This window comes from Triturus cristatus, chromosome 5_1 (assembly GCF_964204655.1).
Source record: "Triturus cristatus chromosome 5_1, aTriCri1.1, whole genome shotgun sequence".
NCBI classification, from domain to species: domain Eukaryota; kingdom Metazoa; phylum Chordata; class Amphibia; order Caudata; family Salamandridae; genus Triturus; species Triturus cristatus.
Window position 1 is genome coordinate 527,730,160 of NC_140587.1, and position 21,577 is coordinate 527,751,736.

At 43.2% G+C, this 21,577-nt stretch overlaps 1 protein-coding gene across 4 annotated transcripts in view; it reads right to left on the reverse strand.

Annotated features, from left to right (window-relative positions):
- LOC146831152 (uncharacterized) overlaps positions 1–21,577 on the reverse strand; it is a 1,851,363-nt gene that overhangs the window by 986,369 nt on the left and 843,417 nt on the right. For all 4 annotated transcript variants that reach the window (XM_085605390.1, XM_085605389.1, XM_085605391.1 and 1 more), the window contains one exon: positions 11,739–11,969. In XM_085605390.1, the coding sequence (XP_085461516.1) occupies positions 11,739–11,969 (231 nt within the window). The remainder of the gene's footprint in view (positions 1–11,738; positions 11,970–21,577) is intronic.

The window sequence follows — 21,577 nt, forward strand, 5'->3', positions numbered from 1 at the left end:
ACCCTATGCCCCTGAGATTGCTTTTACTACGGGTGCACGTTCACCACAGCACCCTCCGGGTCTCCTCGGGCACAAAGTCACACACACAATGCTGATGGGTCTTTATTTTGACTTCGAGTGCACGCTCACCAGGCACTCCCTCCTGCAGTCTCAATTTGCACCAAGACACGCACACCACGCTGCAAAGACTCACTTTCTTCCGGTGCACACGATGATCAGACGATCACCTCCACAGTCCCAGGTTGCACCAAAGCACGCATGCTTCTTCACTAAGAATTACTCCAACTCCTGGTGCTCCGATATCCAGGCGCTCTACACCATCGCTTCTGGCCACACTTCGACACGCTCGCTGTGTCCGAGACTCACTTCTCCTCCGGGGAACCTGATGACCAGGTGCTCTTCACCAGAGCCTCCGGTGCACCCCGCCACACACACTGCGCGTCCGAGACTCACTCCACCTTCAAAGCACCCGCTAACCCTGTGCTCTTCACCAGTGCCAGCGGCACACCCCGACATGCACCCTGCGTGTCCAAGTCTCACATCACCTCCGATGCACACGCTGTCCAGGCGCTCTTCACTAATGCCTGCGGAGCACCACGACACGCACCCTGTGCGTCCGAGTCTTGCTTCACCTTCGTGTGTCCAAGATCACAGGGCACACCTTCTGAGGGTCTCAAGCTGCCACAACATGCGCCCACCTCGTCGCTTGAACTCTCTGGAAACTTTTATGTTCCAGTGTTTCAAACAGGGAGCCAGCTCACCTCAGGCCCTTGGGGTTTCAAGACACAGCACAAAGCACAGTCTTCTTCAAGCAGGGGGACCCAGGTGCATGAAGCACAGTCCCAACAGCCTCTTCCTTTGTTTAAACGGCAAACTGCAGACCAGCCCCAGATCATGAAGCATGGATTGGTCCTTCCCAGTAGTCTATTCAGTTGTTCCTTCCGTAGCAGAGGTTCCTCTTGACCACAAAATGGGTCCAAGTCTTTTCTGTCTCAATCCATTTTGATTCCTAGTTCATCTTTCAGGGGCCTCAGCACCCATAGTTATACCCCTCAATGTCTTTGAAGTTCGTTGTGCTCAGGGGTCCCTGACCCCTGCCTAAATACGTTCTGGGTGTCTCTGGGTGTCTCTCTCCCAGTGTCACCTTTCTCCCTTTGATACTGGGGGTCTGGATCCTTAATCACTCAGCTGGAGATGGGTCAATTGTTTTATAGCTGCAACCCTGGCCTCTTCACCTCCTGGGGTTTCTCCTATGCCCTCTCTCCAGATGCTGGTCAGCCTGGTGCCATCTCATCCTTCCCCTCTGAGATCCAGACAGTCAATCCACATACAGCAGAGACACACAGAAAAGCTTAAAGCACAACATTCAGCCACTGTATAAAAGGGTGGTTTCTGAACACACAAAACCACCTTCATAGAAAGATGTGCTATGACACTGTGAGTGCATACATAGTAAACTTCACCTCTCCATTTTAATCCTATGAGAAACTAGGCTAGCAAACACAATACCCAGCCTCCCACATTCTGTTCAATGGGCAGAATGACCTTTCACCAGTGAAAAACAAAATGGACTGTTTTTCACTGTCAGGACATAAAACACACCTTAGGATATGTCCTGCCTTTTACCCACACTGCACCTTGCCCAGGGGTTACCTGGGACCTACCACAGGGGTGCCCACTGTGTACGCAAAAGGGAAAGTAAGGCCTGACAAGTGGTTGCACTCGTCAGGACAACATGCTAACTTAGGAAACTGTGCGCAGACCCTACACTGCAGTCCTGAGTTCCCTTCTCCATGCACCTTTGCATTACTAGCCCTGGCACACACAGTGCACATCACTAGGGACTTTACTAGTAAGGCAACATACTAATCATGGCCAACCAATTACTATTACACTTTACACAGGAAACCTTTGGTACTTTGACACTGATCGGCACTGGCAAAGTAACCAAAGCATCTAAATTGGCAACTCTTTGTCAGGAAAACTGTCTTGCGGGTAAGCAAAAAGTTTAGGGAACTTTAGCCAAAAAGGCCAAGTCCTACACAACCCCCTCCCAGCCAAAAGCTAGGGTAGACCAATCATTACCTTGATGGACTTCCCAGCTTTGAGTGATAAAACCAGGACGCAGGCCCTCTACCACAGGGACACCCTCCTGTTCCACGCCATTCTGACTCCAGGGGGTCTTCTTGATCACTACTCCCTGAGCCAACAATGCTGTTCCATGGATCCCTCCCGGTCAGGGGGACCCCTCCAGGGGTGCTGGTCTGATGCCCAGCCCACCCGAGAGTGGTACCCTGGGAAGGCCCATCGGTCAGGATACTTCCTCCAGTCATCCTGCCCTCCAGGTTAAGAGTGGGTTCACTCTGTTCACTTCTAGGGGACCCAGCCCCACTGGCTAGGTACTGTCCCTTTGGTGACCCCACCGGGGAACACAACCCTGTCTTAATCTTATCTTCCATTTAGTCTTCTGGGCATGCCACTTAGGCATGGCACCCACAAACTTCAGGACTGTGGGAGCTCTGACTACAGACTCCCCATCCCCTCCTGACGCTTTGTGTCCTTCCTCACACCTCTGGCAAGTAGGCCCTAGGCCTCCACCCGGGGACTCTCCTACGCCCCCCCCCCAGTTCCCTAGGTCGTGCTGCTGATATTTGGGGATACTGCTTACTCTTCCTTCCCCTCTTTTGAGACAAAGGGCTAGCCAGCAATCCCTCCTCAATATTCTGGGATCTCTTTGCGCCACTTGACCCTCCTTCCCTCTCTGGGGCCTTTTCAGGCCCCTGGACCCGTGACCAGAGGTCCGGTTCTCGTGCAGGCTCCCGGGAACCAAAGAGCCCACATCTCAACCCGGGGTGGTGCAATCCTGGAAAATAATTTCTGAGCCTAGGCTCTCCTGGATCCGAATTTGACAACCTCTCCAAATCATTTACCATGCTAACCACTACCCAATCATCCAGTGCACACTTGTACTCATCCACACTTGGCACTGACTATGCACTGCCACCATTCGAACTGGACTCTGCTTGTTTACCCTTAATGTCCAGTTCCGTAATGCCTAACTCATGAGCGAAGAGAATCCTTTTCTCTTCCAACACGAGAACATTCCTGCTCTCCTCTACTTGAGTATTACGTTTTAACAACTCCAACTCATGCAGCCTGAGCCTTTGGTTTTCCTCCAGCTCCTCTGGTGAAAAACTCCTCCCTGAATGGCTACTACCAGCCCCTGAGGCTGGTCCCTCCACTGGGAAATCCTGTGGACCAAAAGCATTCCCTGGGTCATCCTCATCCACCTCACCATCACTCGTCTCCTGAGCCTCTTTGGCTTCCCACCAGGCCCTCAAGGCCACTTGCAGCTCCTCCTTCTTGGCGCTACCCTTCATTGGACATCCCAAAGCTCTGCATAATTTCCTCAACTGATCAACCTTGTAGGTATACAAAGCCTCAATGTTAAACTATAATTCTGCAGCCACAGCCTCACCGGCTATCCGGCTCCCCTCCTGAGACATGATGTGTGGTTTCAAGGTTACTCAACAATAGAACAACCAATTTCAAAACAATATGTTGCTATGTCGTGGTCTGCGCTTAATTTATGATGTCCACCAATTACTGTGAGTGGTTTTGCACATGCGCTTTTCAATCATGTTAGGATCGCATCCCACCGCTCTGCCGCCAAATGTTGGAAGCCGGAGTCCCAGTCGCGCCCCACTGTCACAAATGCGTGACCCAGGACTCCCAACTCAATGTTAGGCCAAGTAAGGACACCGTTTGAGATAGCCCTGCTCATCCCCTTAGTAGCTTGTCACGAGCAGCCAGGTCTATCTCCAAGGCACACGTGTACAGTATGTGTAACCATGCCCACAGCAACCCACAGGTGACACTACAAATGGACTCCACATGAGTTTGATAAAACAAGTATAAACTTTACATAAAGAGATATACAATCAGACCACACGATACAAAAGCCAACACATAATACAGGGTAATATTCGTTCCGGCTGGTTGGTAGGTTCAAATCCCAACCACCACTTTTGCAATGCTATGCTGGTCGTAATGCTAGAATCATACACGTTGCAATAAATAAATAATAGTGCTCTGCGTAATGATACACTCCTGTGCTGGGCAAAGGAGAAATAATACAATGCGTAATGATACACCCCAGTACCTTGCAAGGGGAGAAATAATGCAATCCGTACCACTACAATCCTCTACTGCGCAATGAAGGAATAATGCAATGCGTCACACCCCAATCATGTAGTTTGCAATGAAGAAATAATGCAATGTGCACCGCTACAATCATGTACTTTGCAATGATGGAATAATGCAATGAGTAGCTACAATCATGCACTTTGCAATGAAGAAATAATTAGGCCTGGGCTAAAAATCCGAGCGGAAGTTTCCGCAATCCGCATTTTACCGGAAATTTTTTGCTTGCTCGTGCTGTAAAATAATACATTCTTTCGTGCGCGCGATCGCCTTACCTGAATCCCCGCGTTTGCCGACAAGTTTTCCCGATCCGGTCGCGTTCTCCACGAGATGTTGGATTGTTGGTAGCCATTTGCGCTGTCTTGCGACAGTTCGCGCCCGCAGTAACATCATTCGTCGCACGATCACGTCTTTCTTCTCGCGATCATGCACAGCGAGACAAGTGAAAACAAGATGGCCGTGCCCGCGAGCAACCGCATGGGTAAGTTGGCGAGCCGCGACCACGCAGAACATACCGTGAACGGACGGGAAAAAAACATCTGCATCTTCGCGATATTTACGCGTGTTTGCGGAGATTTTTAACATTTTCGCGATAATTTGCGAAAGTGAATTTCACAAATTCCGCCCACCCCTAGAAATAATGCAATGCGGGCCGCTACAATCCTGTACTTTGCAAGTTAGAAATAATGTACTGTGTAGCGCTACAATCGTGTACTTCGTTATGCAGGAATAATGTCAGGCGTCATAAGACAGTTCGGCAGTTCGTTAGCAGCAATATTGGCAATGTGTATTACGACAGTCAGCCTCTTCAATAACAGTTGCCCCCCACATGGATCAATGATGATACACAGTACAGCTTCCCACTCGGGCCCCGGTACTGCCACTCCTTTTGTCAGTACGGACCCCAATCTGAGCCGAAGCAAAGGCTCACGTCACCAGCAGGACTGAGAGGCCGAGAGAGTGTCCCTCCGAGCCCGCACCCCACCCAGGCAATGCTTCACGTTACCTGGGGGCTCGACTCCACTCAACTTCCCTCCTTCCGCGAACTGGGCCTTTGATATAGAACTTTCTCAATGGGCCTCAGAGGCTTGGCCTGGCAGCTCAGCTCCTCCGGGGCTGCCGTTCCGGGCAGTGACTGTTAGGAAGGTCTCAGGCTGTGGGGCACGCGTACCCTCCGCCCCTGAGATTGCTTTTACTCCGGGTGCACGTTCACCACAGCACGCTCCAGGACAGGACAGGACATAACACACACCTTAGGATATGTCCTGCCTGCCTGCCTGCACCTGGCCCAGGGGTTACCTGGGACCTACCACAAGGGTGCCCACTGTGTAGGCAAAAGGGAAAGTAAGGCCTGACAAGTGGTTGCACTTGTCAGCACAACATGCTAACTTAGCAAACTTCACGCAGGCCCTACACTGCAGGTCTGAGTTCCCTTTTCCGTGCACCTTTGCATTCCTAACCCTGGTACACACAGTGCACATCACTAGGGACTTTAATAGTAAGGCAACATACTAAACATGGCCAACCAATTACCATTGCACTTTACACAGGGAACCATCGGTACTTTGAGACTGATCAGCAGTGGCAAAGTACTCAAAGCATCTAAATTGACAACTCTATGTCTGGAAAATGGTCTAGGGGGAAAGTAAAAAGTTTAGAGAACTTTAGTCAAAAAGGCCAAGTCCTACAGTTATCTTTTATGAAAAGCTTTTCATCATAACATCCATACTCACCTTTCTGAATTACAACACATTTCTAGTGGACTTAGAGTCCTCAACCATGGTAATTATGTACAAATTTAGTTAATCTGATTTAGAAGATCTCTCATCCAGAAGTGATCCTTAACAGCTGCTTTGACTGCTGCCTGAAACAACCTATCCTGTAATAACAGAACTGTGCCCACCCTCCTTGATTACGTGAAACTCATAAAATACTTGCTGCTGCTTCTTCCTGAGAATAACTACTCATTACTTAAAAAACAATCTAGAATCTAGAATACATTAGATTAAGATTTTGTCCAACTCAGGTATTCTTCCACTGTTGCAATCGCTCTCATTCTCAAGCTCAAATGTTTGTTCCTTGTTTACTTAAAGTGTGTGAACCTTTGTTTTATATGGAAAGAGGCCAAATAGCGTAAGAGCACAATATGTATGATAAGGTCAAATACATGAAAACCGTGCTACTTGTATACCCTATTCCATTTTATAATTCTTCAGTAATGATGTACTCAGGCATACAGATCTGTTCCTACTTTTGAAGACAAGTGGTATGTGGTCTCATCAATCACACCCTCCCTTGCCCTGACCACCTACATTTCAGGCTTCTCTATAGTGTGTTGTTTGGTTTTCGCTCAGTAATTATTTAGTGAAATGTCCATATCTCCCATTTTTATATTCTCTTATAAAAATACCAGGTCTTCAGCATCTAGGTATTACATGATTCTGGTGCCTAGAGTAAGCCAACCCATAAGTATAGCTGGGAGACTGAGCAGAACCAGTTTTCTTCTGTGGTCTCAGTGGAGAAGTAAAATGAAAGGAAGATTTTGTAACTACTCTACCTTTGTTGCTTCCTTTGCTTCCTGAAGTTGATCACAATATTGCTCCATATGTAAGCAATAAAGGTGCCTTACATCATCTCTCTTTGGTGTGTTCATGTTCCATTTCAAGTGGCCCATTTACCTATCTAATATAGGTTAGAATATATATCTTATGGTGTTTGAAAACACTGGGGGATGCATGCTTCCAGTAAGGTGGGATAATCTTCCTACCATGCTCAGGCAAAGTAAACAATCTGTACTTATCACAATCACTATGGTCCATATTACTCACACTCACATTACTGCCATTTCGTGTTTGGTCAGTCAAGGTGATTTTCTTCTCTTGCTTCTTTCAAACCCATTCCCCCTCTCATATACACTCTCCATCATTCATAGATATTCCACTTTTTATAGTGTCAGTCTTTGAGTTTAGTCTTCTGTCCTGTATGCCACAATGATAAAAAGAGCAAGGTTTTCCATACTGAATGATGAGATTATACGTGATGGGGAGATTATGTCTTATATGTGCCTTTTTGTTACTGCGGTGTAAATTTGGAAGACAGTATGGTTTTCTCAGCTTACTTGTCTCTTTCTACCCTGTTCTGGCCAATCTTAGTTCACACATGAAGTTGGATAAAGCAAAACAGCATGGTATCTGATAGGCTTTAGTGGAAAGAATCTATTTAAATTGTAATTCAATTCCCATTTTTCTACGTCTGGTGAATCACCTATAGAAATCTTCATCATGCAATGCACACCTCTTGTAATGGTCAAGTAAATAGTCTAACATTCTCTTAATATTTCTATGTTTGTATAAAACATTGCCAGCTCTAACCTACAAATGCAGGGTAATGACAACAATTGCCATTATCAGATTATTTTTACTATGCAAATTTATTATGGTGCTCACCGATAATCATTAATAGCTTAAGGTCCTTCAGAGTTCTGTCTTGAATCTTATGCTCTTTGATGATCCTAATATTTTTTTAAGTCTCGTAGTCTTACAATTCATGATTATACTATGTGAAAACCATGTGGTTAGTCTACCAATCTGACGGTGGTCTTTAATCTCTCTTAATCCATATGCTCACTGCCTTTTTATCTTCTAATTTGACTGAAATTAAAGACATGCTTTATTGACCTTAATCGACTCTTTCAGCTTACATGTTAGGGTAAAGAAAGTAGAGGATGGTTGTGGTTGTAGAAAATACAGTAAGTAAGGCATGCTACTATCAGCCTGACCCTCTTGCAATATAAGAGGAGGAAATAAGGGACTGATGTCCTATTCCCATTCACTCACGAGGTATGTTCAATTTGCACGCCAATTGGCTTGGTATGGCATGTAATTTACTATGTGACCTACATGCCAATATGTCACATTGCACACTGTACAATTGTAGGTGGTCAAAGAACATGTCTGATGAATATTAATTAGGGAGGTAATAATTAATGCCTCCCTGTGAGTGAATGTAAAGGCAAAATGGGGTCTGCAACAAACAGCGAACTTCAGTCCCTGCATTTGCAAACGGGAAGCACTTTCTTTAAGCAGCACAAGACTATTCAATAGAACTGTGCTACTTTTAGAAATAAAAAGTTTACTGTTTGGGAAAATATTAGGGACAGTAGGCAGTGGCCTTCTGGTCACTGTCTGCTCCCCATAGGGTGCCACCATTAATACATTCCTTTCTACACTGCAAATAGGAGGGGGAACACACCTGCAACCCCATTTATTTGTGAACAAGACAGGGCTGCAAAAGCCCTTTCATGAGTGGGTAAAATGTTTCCTAATCATAAAAGGGCATTTGTAAATCGGAAAAAGATATTTTGCAGTTGAAGGTTTCGTGACCTCAAAATTCCTTTGAAGATCGGGCACTTTATATTGTCACTGGTGGTAAAGAAGTTGAGCTGGGGTGACATTCAAGTGCTGAACATCTACTTTAAATAAATAGGTTTAGTTTGTTTATATGTTGAGGATAATGGAATCTGCAGAGATTCTGCTACTACATTAATGACTGAAGGAGAGTGAATTTTCTCAAGGGAAGTTTATTCTACAAACAGTCAATTTACAGAGTTGCAATGATATATAGATGTTGGAGCATATCTCATTGGCTTCTCTTAGTTTGCTGAGGTGGAAATGATGATGACTGTTGCAATCAGATCATGATTTCTTGGAGACAGCAGAGGAGCCAATGCCAAGAAAAGGGCTTACAGCTATTGAAAGGTGCTCTAAAATCCCCTAACCTCCTCCAACCAGAGTATGTGTTTTTCAAGATAGATGCACTTGGTGCAGGGATCAACACACACCAACCATATTGGTTCGCAAAACATTGGCATCTTTTAAAGCAAATTAGGTCACTTGCCTGATTTAAATAACAGATGTTACTTTCGAGGAACACATGAGGGAAATGTGTTGTGTGAACAGACAATAGGCCATGTCTCAAACTATTCTTCGATTAGGCATAAAAAGGGCTTAAATTAGTGGCATTAAGAGATTCTATGGAGTGAATGTGCTAGCCCAAGTTAAAATCTGTGATAAAAATTAGATATCTTATCAACAAATAAATAAGACTTCAGGGACACTGTGAGACATTGGGTTACTGACTGGTTGACTGGGGTGTGAGCCCTGGTTAAGCAGCAACCCAATCTCTGTCAGTGTAAAGTGCAAGCAAATCCCAAACTAAACTGTGCTTAACCCCTGGCAGCATGACACAGAGCAGTCAGGCTTAACTTAGAGACAATGTGTAAAGCATTTGTGCAACACTTCAAACAGTAATAAAGTACAAACACCACACAAAAAGGATCCGTAGGCGGGTTAAAAAGAGAGCTGAATTTGATAAATGAAACAAGACCGAAACAGCAAAACTCCACTGAGAAGAACCGGAGTTTACATTTTTTAAAGAATAAACAGTAAAATAGCATCTAAAAGCAGAAAGTGCAAATCGTGGCTATCTGGTCTCGCTATACTGGGTCAATATCAAATGTTCAAGCCAACCATGATGGAGCGTGGGTCCGATTCAGTCCTAGATTAGTCCTGTTGAAGTTTTACCTGCTTAAGTTTTGTACCAAGAGTCCTGTTTGATTTGGAGAAGGTCCGGGAAGCAAGAAGAGCATCATGGGTGGTTGTCGGCATGGCACGAGAAGCAGGTCGGGCGTCGAGGACATGCAGGCTGGTGCGTTGCATTTACAGTCCAAAGTAAGCAATCAATAAAGAGCCAGGATGGCGGCAGCTCAAGCTGTATTTAAGTCTGAGAGGTACAGTCTTGGTGTGAACGGGCCGCTCATGGCCACAATGATCACAAAAGCTTGATTAAAGAGCCAGTGAGCCACTCCATAGGTCTAGGACCTGAGAGGCACTGCTTGGGGGTCAGGAATGCGCTGCAGGTGAGTCAAGGAGCTGGTTGGGGAACCTTTCATGTCCTTGAAGCTCAGATCACAAGGCCGGTAGACTAGCCCTTGGAGTCACACTGGGGTCCTGGGTTCAAGATGAAGTTACAGGTCCAGTACTTCCTGTGACAAGAGGGCAGCAGGTCAGCACAGCTGAGCAGCAGTTCCTTTAGAGCATCAGTTCAGCAATGTGGTAGTCCTTGTAGTAGCACATCAGTCCCCCTTCCTGGCAGAGTATCCACAGGTCCAGAAGTGTCCTGAAGATTTGGTTTCTGAAGTCCAGTATTGATACCCAGTTATGCCTTTGAAGTGGGGGAAAAGCTTCTAGAGGTTTCCTTTTGAAGTCCCCAGGCATCTTGCCTTACCTGCCATGGCTCCAGACTAACTACAAGGGGTATGCAGCCCTTTGTGTGGAGGCAAGGCACAGCCCATTTAGGTGCAAGCGGGGCTGTGCCCAGCTCACCTCTACCATCTTGCCAGTGATGGCCCATCCAGGCACACCTAAGCTCCCTATTGTGTGTGGCTTTCTAGGGGTAATATGCAAAGCTCAACTGTCAGTAACAAGCAGCCATGTGAATAGAGGCAGGATACAGGCACTAAATGGCTATGGTAAGAACATGTCAACTTTCTAAATGTGTCATTTTCAGAATTGCAATTTAAAATATGACTTCACTATAAGTTAGGATTTTAAATTGATATTCCAGAAACATAAAACATGAACTGGTGATCCCTTCCTATTTGGAAATAACCCTTATAAAATGTAATAAGGCAACTCCAATGTTATCCTAGGGGAGAGATAGATCTTGCAATAGTGAAAAACGAATTAAGAGCTTTTCACTACTAGGACTTTATAAACTTAAAAGCACATGCCCCACTTTTTAATACGGTACTCCCTGACCCCTGGGCTGTTGAGGGCCTACCCTAGGGGTAACGTATGAATTAAAAAGGAAGGTTTGCGCCTGGCAAGAAATTTATTTTGCCAGGCAGAAATGGTACTTTAAAACTGCACACACAGGCTCTGAAATAGTAAGACTCACATAGGTTTAAAGGGCTACTTAAGTGGGTGGCACAGTCAGTGCTCTAGGCCCACTAAACTAGTACAATTTCAATTACAGTCCCTGGGCACAAGTAGTGCCAGTTTACTAGGGACTTATAACTAAATAAAAAAATGTGAATTGGGGATAAGCCAATATCACCATGTTTAGAGAAGAGAGCACAAGAACTTTAAGCACTGGTTAGCTTTGGTAAAGTGCACCGAGTCCTAAGGCCAGCAAAAATGAATTCAGTAAAAATGGAGGAGGAAGGCAAAACGTTTGGGTTAAGACCACCCTAAGGCTGACAGGTCTACCAGACATCCTGGAGGCATACTTTTATTGCCCATTGAAATGCATCATTCATAGTGGATCAAACTGTTATTGTAAGATATAAAGTGATTGATCAAACCTCCAGATCAAATGATTTATTCTATAGTGGTGTTTTTAGCCCATGTGTTACACATACTGGACAATGTTCATTGTGAAACAAATTGACCTGAATCATAAACATAAAAATACAAAATGCAATTATTTATATACTTAATTGTAAACATGATTGTTTTCTAATAAATAATACAAACCTCCTGCTGGAGACTTGAAACTGTGTTATTAAGCTCCTTCACATGGTGACTGTACTGTACGTTTTGTTCTTTTTGGTGTTTAAGTTCCTCTTGCATGGACTGTAACTCTTCTGTTAATTGGTCAATGAGGTCTTCAAATGTCTCCATTTGCTCCTTCTTTTCTACACACTGATTTTGAAGTTTCAACATCTCAGCCTCCAGGCTACAAACAACTTCTGTTTTCTCAGAAATCTGTCAGGTAACATCATAATAAAGAATAAGTAAACATGGCTGTGATAATAATATAGATTTGGAATAAAAAGTTCAAGTCTTAATACACAAACATTGTTTTCAGTGTTATTTCTATAATGGAATGGATACAGCAAATTTTAATTTTATCAATTGTGGAACCTTCTACAGAATATGAACAGGGTGAAATGAGATGAATGCACAGTGAAAACGATTATACAAATCTCTATAGGTTAAACAATTATACATCTATGTTTTTTTTAGAACTGCACATACCGACCAATTCACAGCACAATAAAAAAAACATAACCATCAGAAGAAGCTAACATTCTCCAACTGACCAAGACTGTTCCCTTCAGTCATGTCTTGATAATATGAATTCCATTTCCTGGTTCCTTCTGCAAATAACTCAAATATATATGATTGCATGTTTTTGTTGGGGCATGAGTCCCTGGAATGACACAAACTCTAGTAATTGCTCCAATGCACACAGAAGGTAAGTTCTAGTATGAGAGATTTCATCACAATTAAATGTATTTTGTAATTGAAAGAGGGAACTTCACAACTATAGATGATAAAATAAGTTTCCACATGAAATAAAAATGCACTGCTTAATCAATTTCAATTTCAATTCAGCTTTATTCGGTGCATGCAAAAGTCACCATAAAAGTACAAGTTTCATACAGTTATTAAAAATTACAATTCATACAATATAAAAATAATAAAACAATATTTCATTGGTGGTTTTCTATCATAAAATACAAATACTTATTTATAAGATGAGATAGATATAACAATTAGGGACTTGCAATTCTCTCTATGCAAGTAGATCTTTCGGGTATAAAAATTTATATTTTCACTGCTTAATCAGTTTGACTGTACTATGGTTCAAAAAATTTCAGTAATCCCTATGGATAACCCAATTGCAATCACCTTATTTTATTATATAACATATCCAAGTGCTAGATGGAAAACCACTTCAGTACGTCTACAAACCTTCCTCCACAGACACCATCCTACTGGACACATTGGAAAGCAAGTGGGGAAAGGGACAGTGGCAGGGGAACAGCTTGTTCCTCCACTTACGTATTGATGAAAGTTTTCAGTTAGTTATAAAGTATTACAATTCCTTCATCTTTGATACTGCATATTGCAGTCTGTCTTGGATATCCATTAAACAGCATCTTTGTTGGGATGTACAAAGAAACGGCTAACATGTCCTTATGAAAACCACCAGCCATTTGATTGACATGCAAGGGGTTTGAGACAATATGGATAGGTAATGACAACGACTACTATGATGTTACAAACGGTTATCTGGTGCAATGTATCACATTACACACAGATTACCCACACACCTTTGCAGTTAACCTGGATTATAGTGTTCAGATAGAAATCAGATATGACTTTGTATCATATTTTTTTGTTTCACATACTGCTTTGAATCTGTTGAGATCATTTAGAGATTGTGATTCGTGTTATTGTTTTCTCAATCTTGGTTTCATTTTTTTTTTTGCTGATATATTACTCCACAGCATAGCAGGCTTCTGGAGAATGAGCATGATGTACTAATAGAGGTGAATATGCAATAACGAGCTTTGACACTGGAGTGGAATAACAAATGTGATGCAATTTTTAGTGAGGATATAAATTCTATTAATGCGTCAGATATAAACCTATACTGTAATCGTGGTAGTGTAGACACTGAAGGTATCCAAGTAGATGATATTACTTTTAAATGATATTACTTTTAAACATGGTTTACATAGGAGGAAGGGGTGAGGAGGTGACTGTTGTGAGTGACCAGATGGATTCATGGATAATTTTAACAATACGCTTGTGCCTATGCAATGCTGATGTCATGTGCTGAACCATCTGGGATGAGTTCACTGAAGACTGGAAGCATCTAACTGAAAGCCAGGTTTCAGTGGCAAATATTGCATCCATCTTGCTGTATATGACACGATCTGCTATAAAAGATGCAAATTTATAATTCATGATAGGCATTAATTATCTTCAAGGAATACAACTGTGGTGCACGTGTTATGGTGGATTAAAGGGGCCAGGGAAAGAAGGAAGCTGGGGTGAGGAATGGGTGATATCAGGAGCCTCCATGAAAACGAGCAATGGGCTGTCTCTTTCTCACTCCTTGAGTTAAAATAATCAGTCTATTCCAGTACTTAATATTTAGAACTCTATCTATGCACTTTTGTTGTTTTTATACATCTCCACAGGAAGTAAAATCATTTGACTTTTCTCATCATACAGCTCCACAGAAAATGACATCGCTGGATTGCTCATCATCTATCTATACAGGATGTGACATCACTGGTTTTCACCAAAACATTCTTTAAAATGAAGTGGCAGACAAAAGGACTTCATTCCCCATCATCCATCGTCTGAGCATGAGACATCACTGGATTTCCCATCATCCCACTGAACAGGAAGTGCCATCACAGTATTTCTCATCATTCATCTGCTTTCTCTATACTTCTATTAACTCTTCAGGGCATCACAATAACATGGCAGACACAGACAAGGGCATTCTTGGTTCAAGCCTGTTAGTCCCAGGAGAGCCTTGGGCCAGAACCCCTTATGCACTGAATGTTACATTTAAGGTATAACCATGTGGCTCACCCAGCAACCAATATTGCCAGCCCTCACAATCACACCAAGACCTAGATCACCCAAACACTTACTTAGCAATTACACAAGTTATAGCTCTAACTTCGTACACATCCCACTAACTGCCATACACCATCAAGCTGACGAACACACACTGCAACTTATGCTCATTAACACTCGCTCTGTAGTACTCCATGCCCCAGACATTACAGACCTCATCACCTATGACAAGCCTGACACCCTCTTTATTACAGAAAAATTGTTCAGCACCACAACCTCACATATGTTATATGACCTTCTTCCCACATGCTACATACAGCATTCATTCTGTGGACCACACACATAAGAATAGAGAAGGCCTCACTGTCACCCATAAATCCTCCGGGTCATGCACCCTTGGCAAGCAAGAAACACAGAACTTCAAGAAGCTGAAGATGTGCAATTTCCCACTTTTTGCAATTCAAACCAACACTTCATCTGCAAGCCACTCCTGGCAGAACAAGGACTTCATTGATTATTTCTCAGATCTCCTCATTACCTCATCTATCCAAAACAGCCACACCACCCTGTTGGATAACTTTAACTTCCCAGACAACACAAGCTCAAAAAACAAGATACACCATCCTCAACCTCGACATAACATTATACATCATGTCGCACTACCAACACACTTCAAAGACCAGTTATTTGACCTGGTCTTCTCATTATCACCAACAATCCAATTCAAACCACCCATACCTCTGGACTGTACTGACTATTTCCCATCCCTATCTAGTGCTCAGGTTACTCACAGCAAAGCAAGGTCAGCCCAAAAGAGAACACCAAACCTTCAAATATTTCTCCATAGACAATCTAATGTCTGAACTCAGCTCCCACCCTTGCAACTTCATGTCTGACACCAACAGCATTAGCAGCTAAAAATAAATTATCTATCTACGAACAAGAAAGAAAATGGAAGGAAAACAGAACTCCTAATGACTTCATGATAGAGGTGCCCCACTGAGTCATCAAAAGCATAGTATTGATAACGAATGGAAGCAACACAAAAATATTGATGTATTTCAACTTGATCACAGAATTAATTGTCACTGTAACATACTGATTTTGATTAATAGGGGATATATACTTCATTGCATTTTGCCATAAAATAATGAGGATTTGGTATTTTGAAAATGAACTGTGATTCAATATTGGCACCTAGTAATACCATGGATTCCCATTGGCTGCATGAAATTTAGGATCCCTGTTCTGCTGTATTTTAATATATATTTTCTATGCTTATGTTTTGCACTTATTGCATCACAGAGTTATATGTACTACATAGAACAGAATCACTTGAAGAAAAAAATAAGAGAGCTGGGACCATTAATATCTCACTTGAACAGGAAAAGAGTGATGCATGATCAAGTCCCCAGTTAAAATGCGTTGTATAATTTGGTGGTACATCCATTATTTATTAGTACTGTGCATTTGATGACTTGGAGCAGCACCTGTTTTTGCATTTGGATTTTTACCAAGAGTGAGCCCCATAGAGGAAGGAAGCACGTAGTGGGCAGAGCATTGCATGAATTTGGAAACTTTGCGATTACCATATATATTTACAGTCACCACTGTGTAGTTATATTCAGGACCTCATTCTCGGGAAATAGATTTTTTGTTTTGCTAATAACTTTGGCGCCATTTGATGAATCTTCACAAAACTTTCCAAAAAAAGGTCCTCTTCCTCGGCTCCTTCCAGGAAAATTGGGTGCACCCTTACTCCCTTGAATTTGTTCTGAGGGGGCACAATGGGGACCCCCGCCCTGAGACAATTTTTTTTTTCTGGCATGACTCCCTTGACTCCTGCTACAGTCCCACTGCGCTGTGCTGGCTGAGTCTGTTGGATCAGAAAACCCTTTTAAAAAAAGGGGGCATGGGTGTCTGCGAAGGGTTGGCCATGTATTCAGGGCCTGGTCGCAGGCTGTGCGGGGTAGGGCATTAGCTGCTAGCTATCGGTGACGGGGCAGGACACAGGTCAGTTAAAATATAACATTTCAAACAAAAATAAATCTGAAATCTAACAGTTACAATAAACTCAAGTAATTGTAACTCATAACTCACTCCCTCGCCATGCACTGCATATGATCTAACATATTACATCACTTTGACATAATTGACTGCATCCCTCATGATGTTTAACATCACTGATGGCACTGAAAGCTAATTTTAGTGAATTTCAGTGTTCGTTTTATTTTAAAATGTTAAGTTTAAACTGACATTTTCACCTAACTACAAAGTCACTTTAACCTATGTATATTTCAGTGAATTTCTAAGGTATTTTCATGCAAAAGTGAGATGTTATTTCTATATCTAAATATAACATCAGTCTAACTTTTGTTTTTTTCATTGCATGTATACTCAAACATGACAAAATATGTATGTAGACAATGGCTGTCTATATACTTTCGCTATGTACTGGATTTTGACCTTTTATTCCTTATATGAGCAGTTACATAAATAGTGAAGATTTTTTTTAAAAAAATAATAATTATTAAACTGTTGGTCTAGATCCTCTCTGCAGGGTCACCCCAGATTTTGCGGTCCTTTGCTCAATCTGTTTTTTGTGGCATTTTGAGCTCTTGCTTAAAGGTACCCAGTACATGGTACTACATGTACCCAGGGTGAAGGACTGGGTTATTCCTAAGACCCAGCGGTGCCAGGGAACAACACCTGAAACCTTCGTGGGTTACCTGTTCTGGCGTACCAAACACAGAGACACGGGACACTTCCAGCGACGTCAGAGATCAGCGTTTATTTACTGCAGGGATACAGAGGTCACAAGAAGTACACAACGTGTAGGTTCTCGGAGACTGCTTCAAATTCGTAGAAGTGGATCGCTCCTTTTATACAAGTTTCGGCCATAGCACAGTATGATGAACAAAGGTTACAACTCAGTTCCCACAATAAACTGCAAAAGGGTCGCATTCATGTTTCAAGAGGCCGGAACATAATTACAACAGTCTTGCCAGTTCCCAACTGTAAAAACATATCCCCTCCGCGATAAACACATTCCATCCTAACCATAAACGCATTAAGAGGAAGGACGGAAAACAGATGTAAGGAAAGGACAAGAATGCACAACAGGTTAGAAAAGAGAGTTGGGGCAATAAAGGAAACTCGATAGAGGGGTCAAAGACCTCGTGTCTAATGCATGCGTGGCTAAAACAATAGACCGGAGCGGCAAGATGAGCCTCGAGCGGGGCCATCTGCCTTAGTCGCGCTATTCCCCTCATCATAAAAGTCATCTCAAAGGAACACGTGTCCTTCGTGTAAGCTTGAGAGTTCCAGGGTCACGAAGCGGACAAGAAGCCCGTTCGCTGGCTACCTGAGGGCAAGAAACAAAATGGACGCTGTATCTAAAATGGAACCCGAGGGCTCGGATGAACGAACCCAAAAATGAGGCGAACCATACGTGGCTGCATAGCGAAACTTCGTACACCCACTATACTCGTCATTTGCGGTTCATAGATACCAAACTCATCCATATTCGTCACCACTCAAAACTGCGGTCCCGTGTCATACGGAACCTCAAGGGCCTGTAAATCAAATGCTACTAGTGGGTTTCAGCACTCATTGTGCCACTCACTAAATAAGGGCTGTCTTAGACCTACCACTGCAGTCCATTTTGACCTGCCAAAATCAACCTTTTGCCAGGCCTAAACCTTCCTTTTTAATACATATACGTCACACCGAAGGTAGACCCTAAAGGCTCATAGGCCAGTGTGGATGGCATTTAAAAAGTAGGTCATGTGTTCTTACATTTTACATATCCTGTCAGTAAAAAACACAAAGGTTTCTTTCACTGTTGCAAGGCTATCTCCACCATAGACTAACAAAGGGCTACCTTATTACACTTAATAAGTGATAACCTCAGTTTGGAAACAGATAGAGAAATGCTTTTTTCACACGTTTAAATTATAATTTAAACTCCAGTCTAATGGTAGAATCGTTTTTTAAGTTGCTGTTCTAAAAATGCCACTTTTAGGAAGTTAGTTCTTTTGTCCAAACAAATTATGCCTTTTTGCCAGTGTCCAGGGTCACATGACTCTGAATGCCTCGCCTGTTGCGGGCTGTGTATTTCTTCCAGGCATGGGGACTTAAGAGCCTGGGTTTGGAGGAGTGGGCCTTCCTGACAGGATGGCTGGAAATGAGCTGTGCCCTGCCCTAATTATGCTTCAAAAGACCCTGACTGCAGCAAACACAAAGGAACCTGACAGCAGGCCTGCCCTTTTCTTTGTCACACTAGACAGTTTGGAGCCAAATACAGGGGAGGGGAAAGTATGGCAGTACGCCAGGGATTGCCCCTCACACATAGGCTATCATTAAGTATAAATTGTGGGACCTTCAAAACCTCTCATAAAAGGACTCCTGGACCTGTAGAAGATCAGGAGAAGGACTGACTTGCTATCTGAAAAAAGAATACTGGGCCTGCTTGCTTTGAACACAGGATTCCCATAAGTGATGCCAAAGTTCAGTTGGCTGACCTCCTGTTTGAGATACATGGACACAACAAGCTTCCAGCGGCCTCCCTGCAACTGCCCAGCTAAGTCTCACCATCTGGACTTGCCTATGTCTTGCTGCTGACCTCTGATGGTGTGAGTCCCAATTCCCAAGCGGTGGATCAGAGGTCGTGAACCCTTGGTTGTCATCAGAGTGTACTTCTCTTGCTTGAAATCAACAAGAATCAAGCTACAGGTGAAAATACAGATGTTTGGGGCACTTTGCAACCGTAAGCAGGTAACTCGTGTCATCAACGGCCACTGTGTCCCCCACCAGCGTGAAGTCCTGATGGCAATATGCTCTTCCTGCCAAATATCGACCAACTCGTGTCGGGCGCTAACGCAAATCTATCTATCACTTCTTGCACTGACACTGGACTCCTTGCTACTTCCGCCAATGCGAAGTTCCAGGTAAGGCTTCTCTTGTGGACTTGGACTTTGAAAAGATAAAATCTTCAGCAGGACAAACTTGGTTCCTGTATCCTACCCGCGTGATATTGATAAACTTGTGACTTTGACCGAATCCAGCGGGACCAGATAAAAGTGAGTGGAGCTTTGAGATTCTTTGTTCTATTTTCACCTGAAACTTTAAATAATCCTAACTCCGGTCCTACTGATAGGATTTGTGTTGTTTCAGTATCATTTTATTTATTAAATGTATTGTATTTCTTACATTTAATTTATGATTTAACTTGTTCAATCAATCAATGTAACCTGTTATTAGATCCTTTACTGAAACCAGGACTCAGGTTGGTAGATTCAAGATTTCATAATAGGTAAATGTTAAAGGACCATGAGCTAATCCAGCCACCTCCAACTGTCCCTTGCTCCTTCTGCCCCAACCATCCAGAATTCCATTAGATCCCTAAAGTTTCACCGTACAAAGTTCCACCTTTACAACCCTAGGATTCCTCCCAGGAGCAGCAGAGCAATATACCTGAGCTGAGGGGTACCACTTGTGGATGGTCAGAAACTCACTGCAGCAGGGTCCAGGGGATGATATATGATGCTGGGGAGCCTGTTATATCCCTGAGGCTCGGATCAGGAGGGCAGCAGACTAGTCCTTGGTGTCACTCTGGTACTCTTGGTTCATGATGAAGTAGCAGGTCCAGTTCTTCCTCCCCAGGCAAGACCACAGCAGGCATCAGGTCAGCATAGCAGGACAGTTGTTAATTCAGAGCAGCAGTCTAGCAGAGTGGCAGTCTTTTAAGCAGCTCAGCAATTCCTCTTCCTGGCAGAGTATCCACAAGTCCAGAAGTGTACTTTAAAGTCAGTGTCTGAGGTCCAGTATTATACACAGTTGTGCCTTTGAAACAGGGAGAAGATTCTAGATTCATGTTTTTGAAGTGCACAGATGCCCTGCCATCCTCGTCCTGGTTCTAGACTAACTACAAGGGGTATGCAGCCCTTTGTGTGGAGACAGGACACAGCCTATCCAAGTGTAAGTGGGGTTGGGTCCAGCTCCTCCCTCCTATCCTGCCAATGATGGCCCACCCTTTCACAACTAAGCTTCCTATTGTGTGTGGCTGTCTAGAAGGAATACACAAAGCCCATCTGTCGGCCACACCCAGTCATGTGACCAAGAGACAGGCTGCAAGCACCAAATGGCTAAGGCAAGAAAAGCCAACTTTCTAAAAGAGGCATTTGCAAAATTGGATCTTAAAATCTGACTTCAACATGAGCAAGGATTTTAAATTTTAATTCCACAGACACCAAACATGAACTGGCTACCTGTTCCCAATCGGAAATTACCCTTGTAAAAAATAACAAGGTTATGTCCTAATGAATGTATGAGTTTTTCACTACCAGGACATGTAAGACTTAAAAGTACAAGTCAAACACACATTGCACCCTGCCCTTGGGGCTGTCCAGGGCCTACCATAGAGTGACTTAAATATATTAAAAAAGGAAGCTTTCGGCTGGCAGAAGGTTTATTTTGCCACGTTGAAATGGCAGATTAAAACTGCACACACAGGTTGCAATGGTAGGCCCGAGACATGTTTAAAGTGCTACTTAAGTTGGTGTCACAATCAGTGCTGCAGGCTAACTAGTAGCCTTTAAATTACTGGCCCGGGGCACAGATACTGCCACTTTACTAGGGACTTACAAGTAAATTAAATATGCCAATTGGGTATAAGCCAATTCCACCATGTTTAAAGGAGAGAGCAGAACCACTTTAGCCCTGGTTAGCAGTTTTAAATTATGCAGAGTCCTGAGACCAGCAAAAATGAAGTCAGAAAAAAATGAGGTATGAAGGCAAAAAGTTAGGGGAAACCGCGTCAAGGATGCAAGGTCTAACACATGATACTCAATATAACAAATAGGTTTTTAAAATATGACGCTAATTATGCCAAATAGGTTTCCTTCTAAATTCTCCTTTTGGCCTATTCAAGCTAGAACCTTCACCTAACTCCATACAACCTGAATATGACAACCCATCAGGTTCTG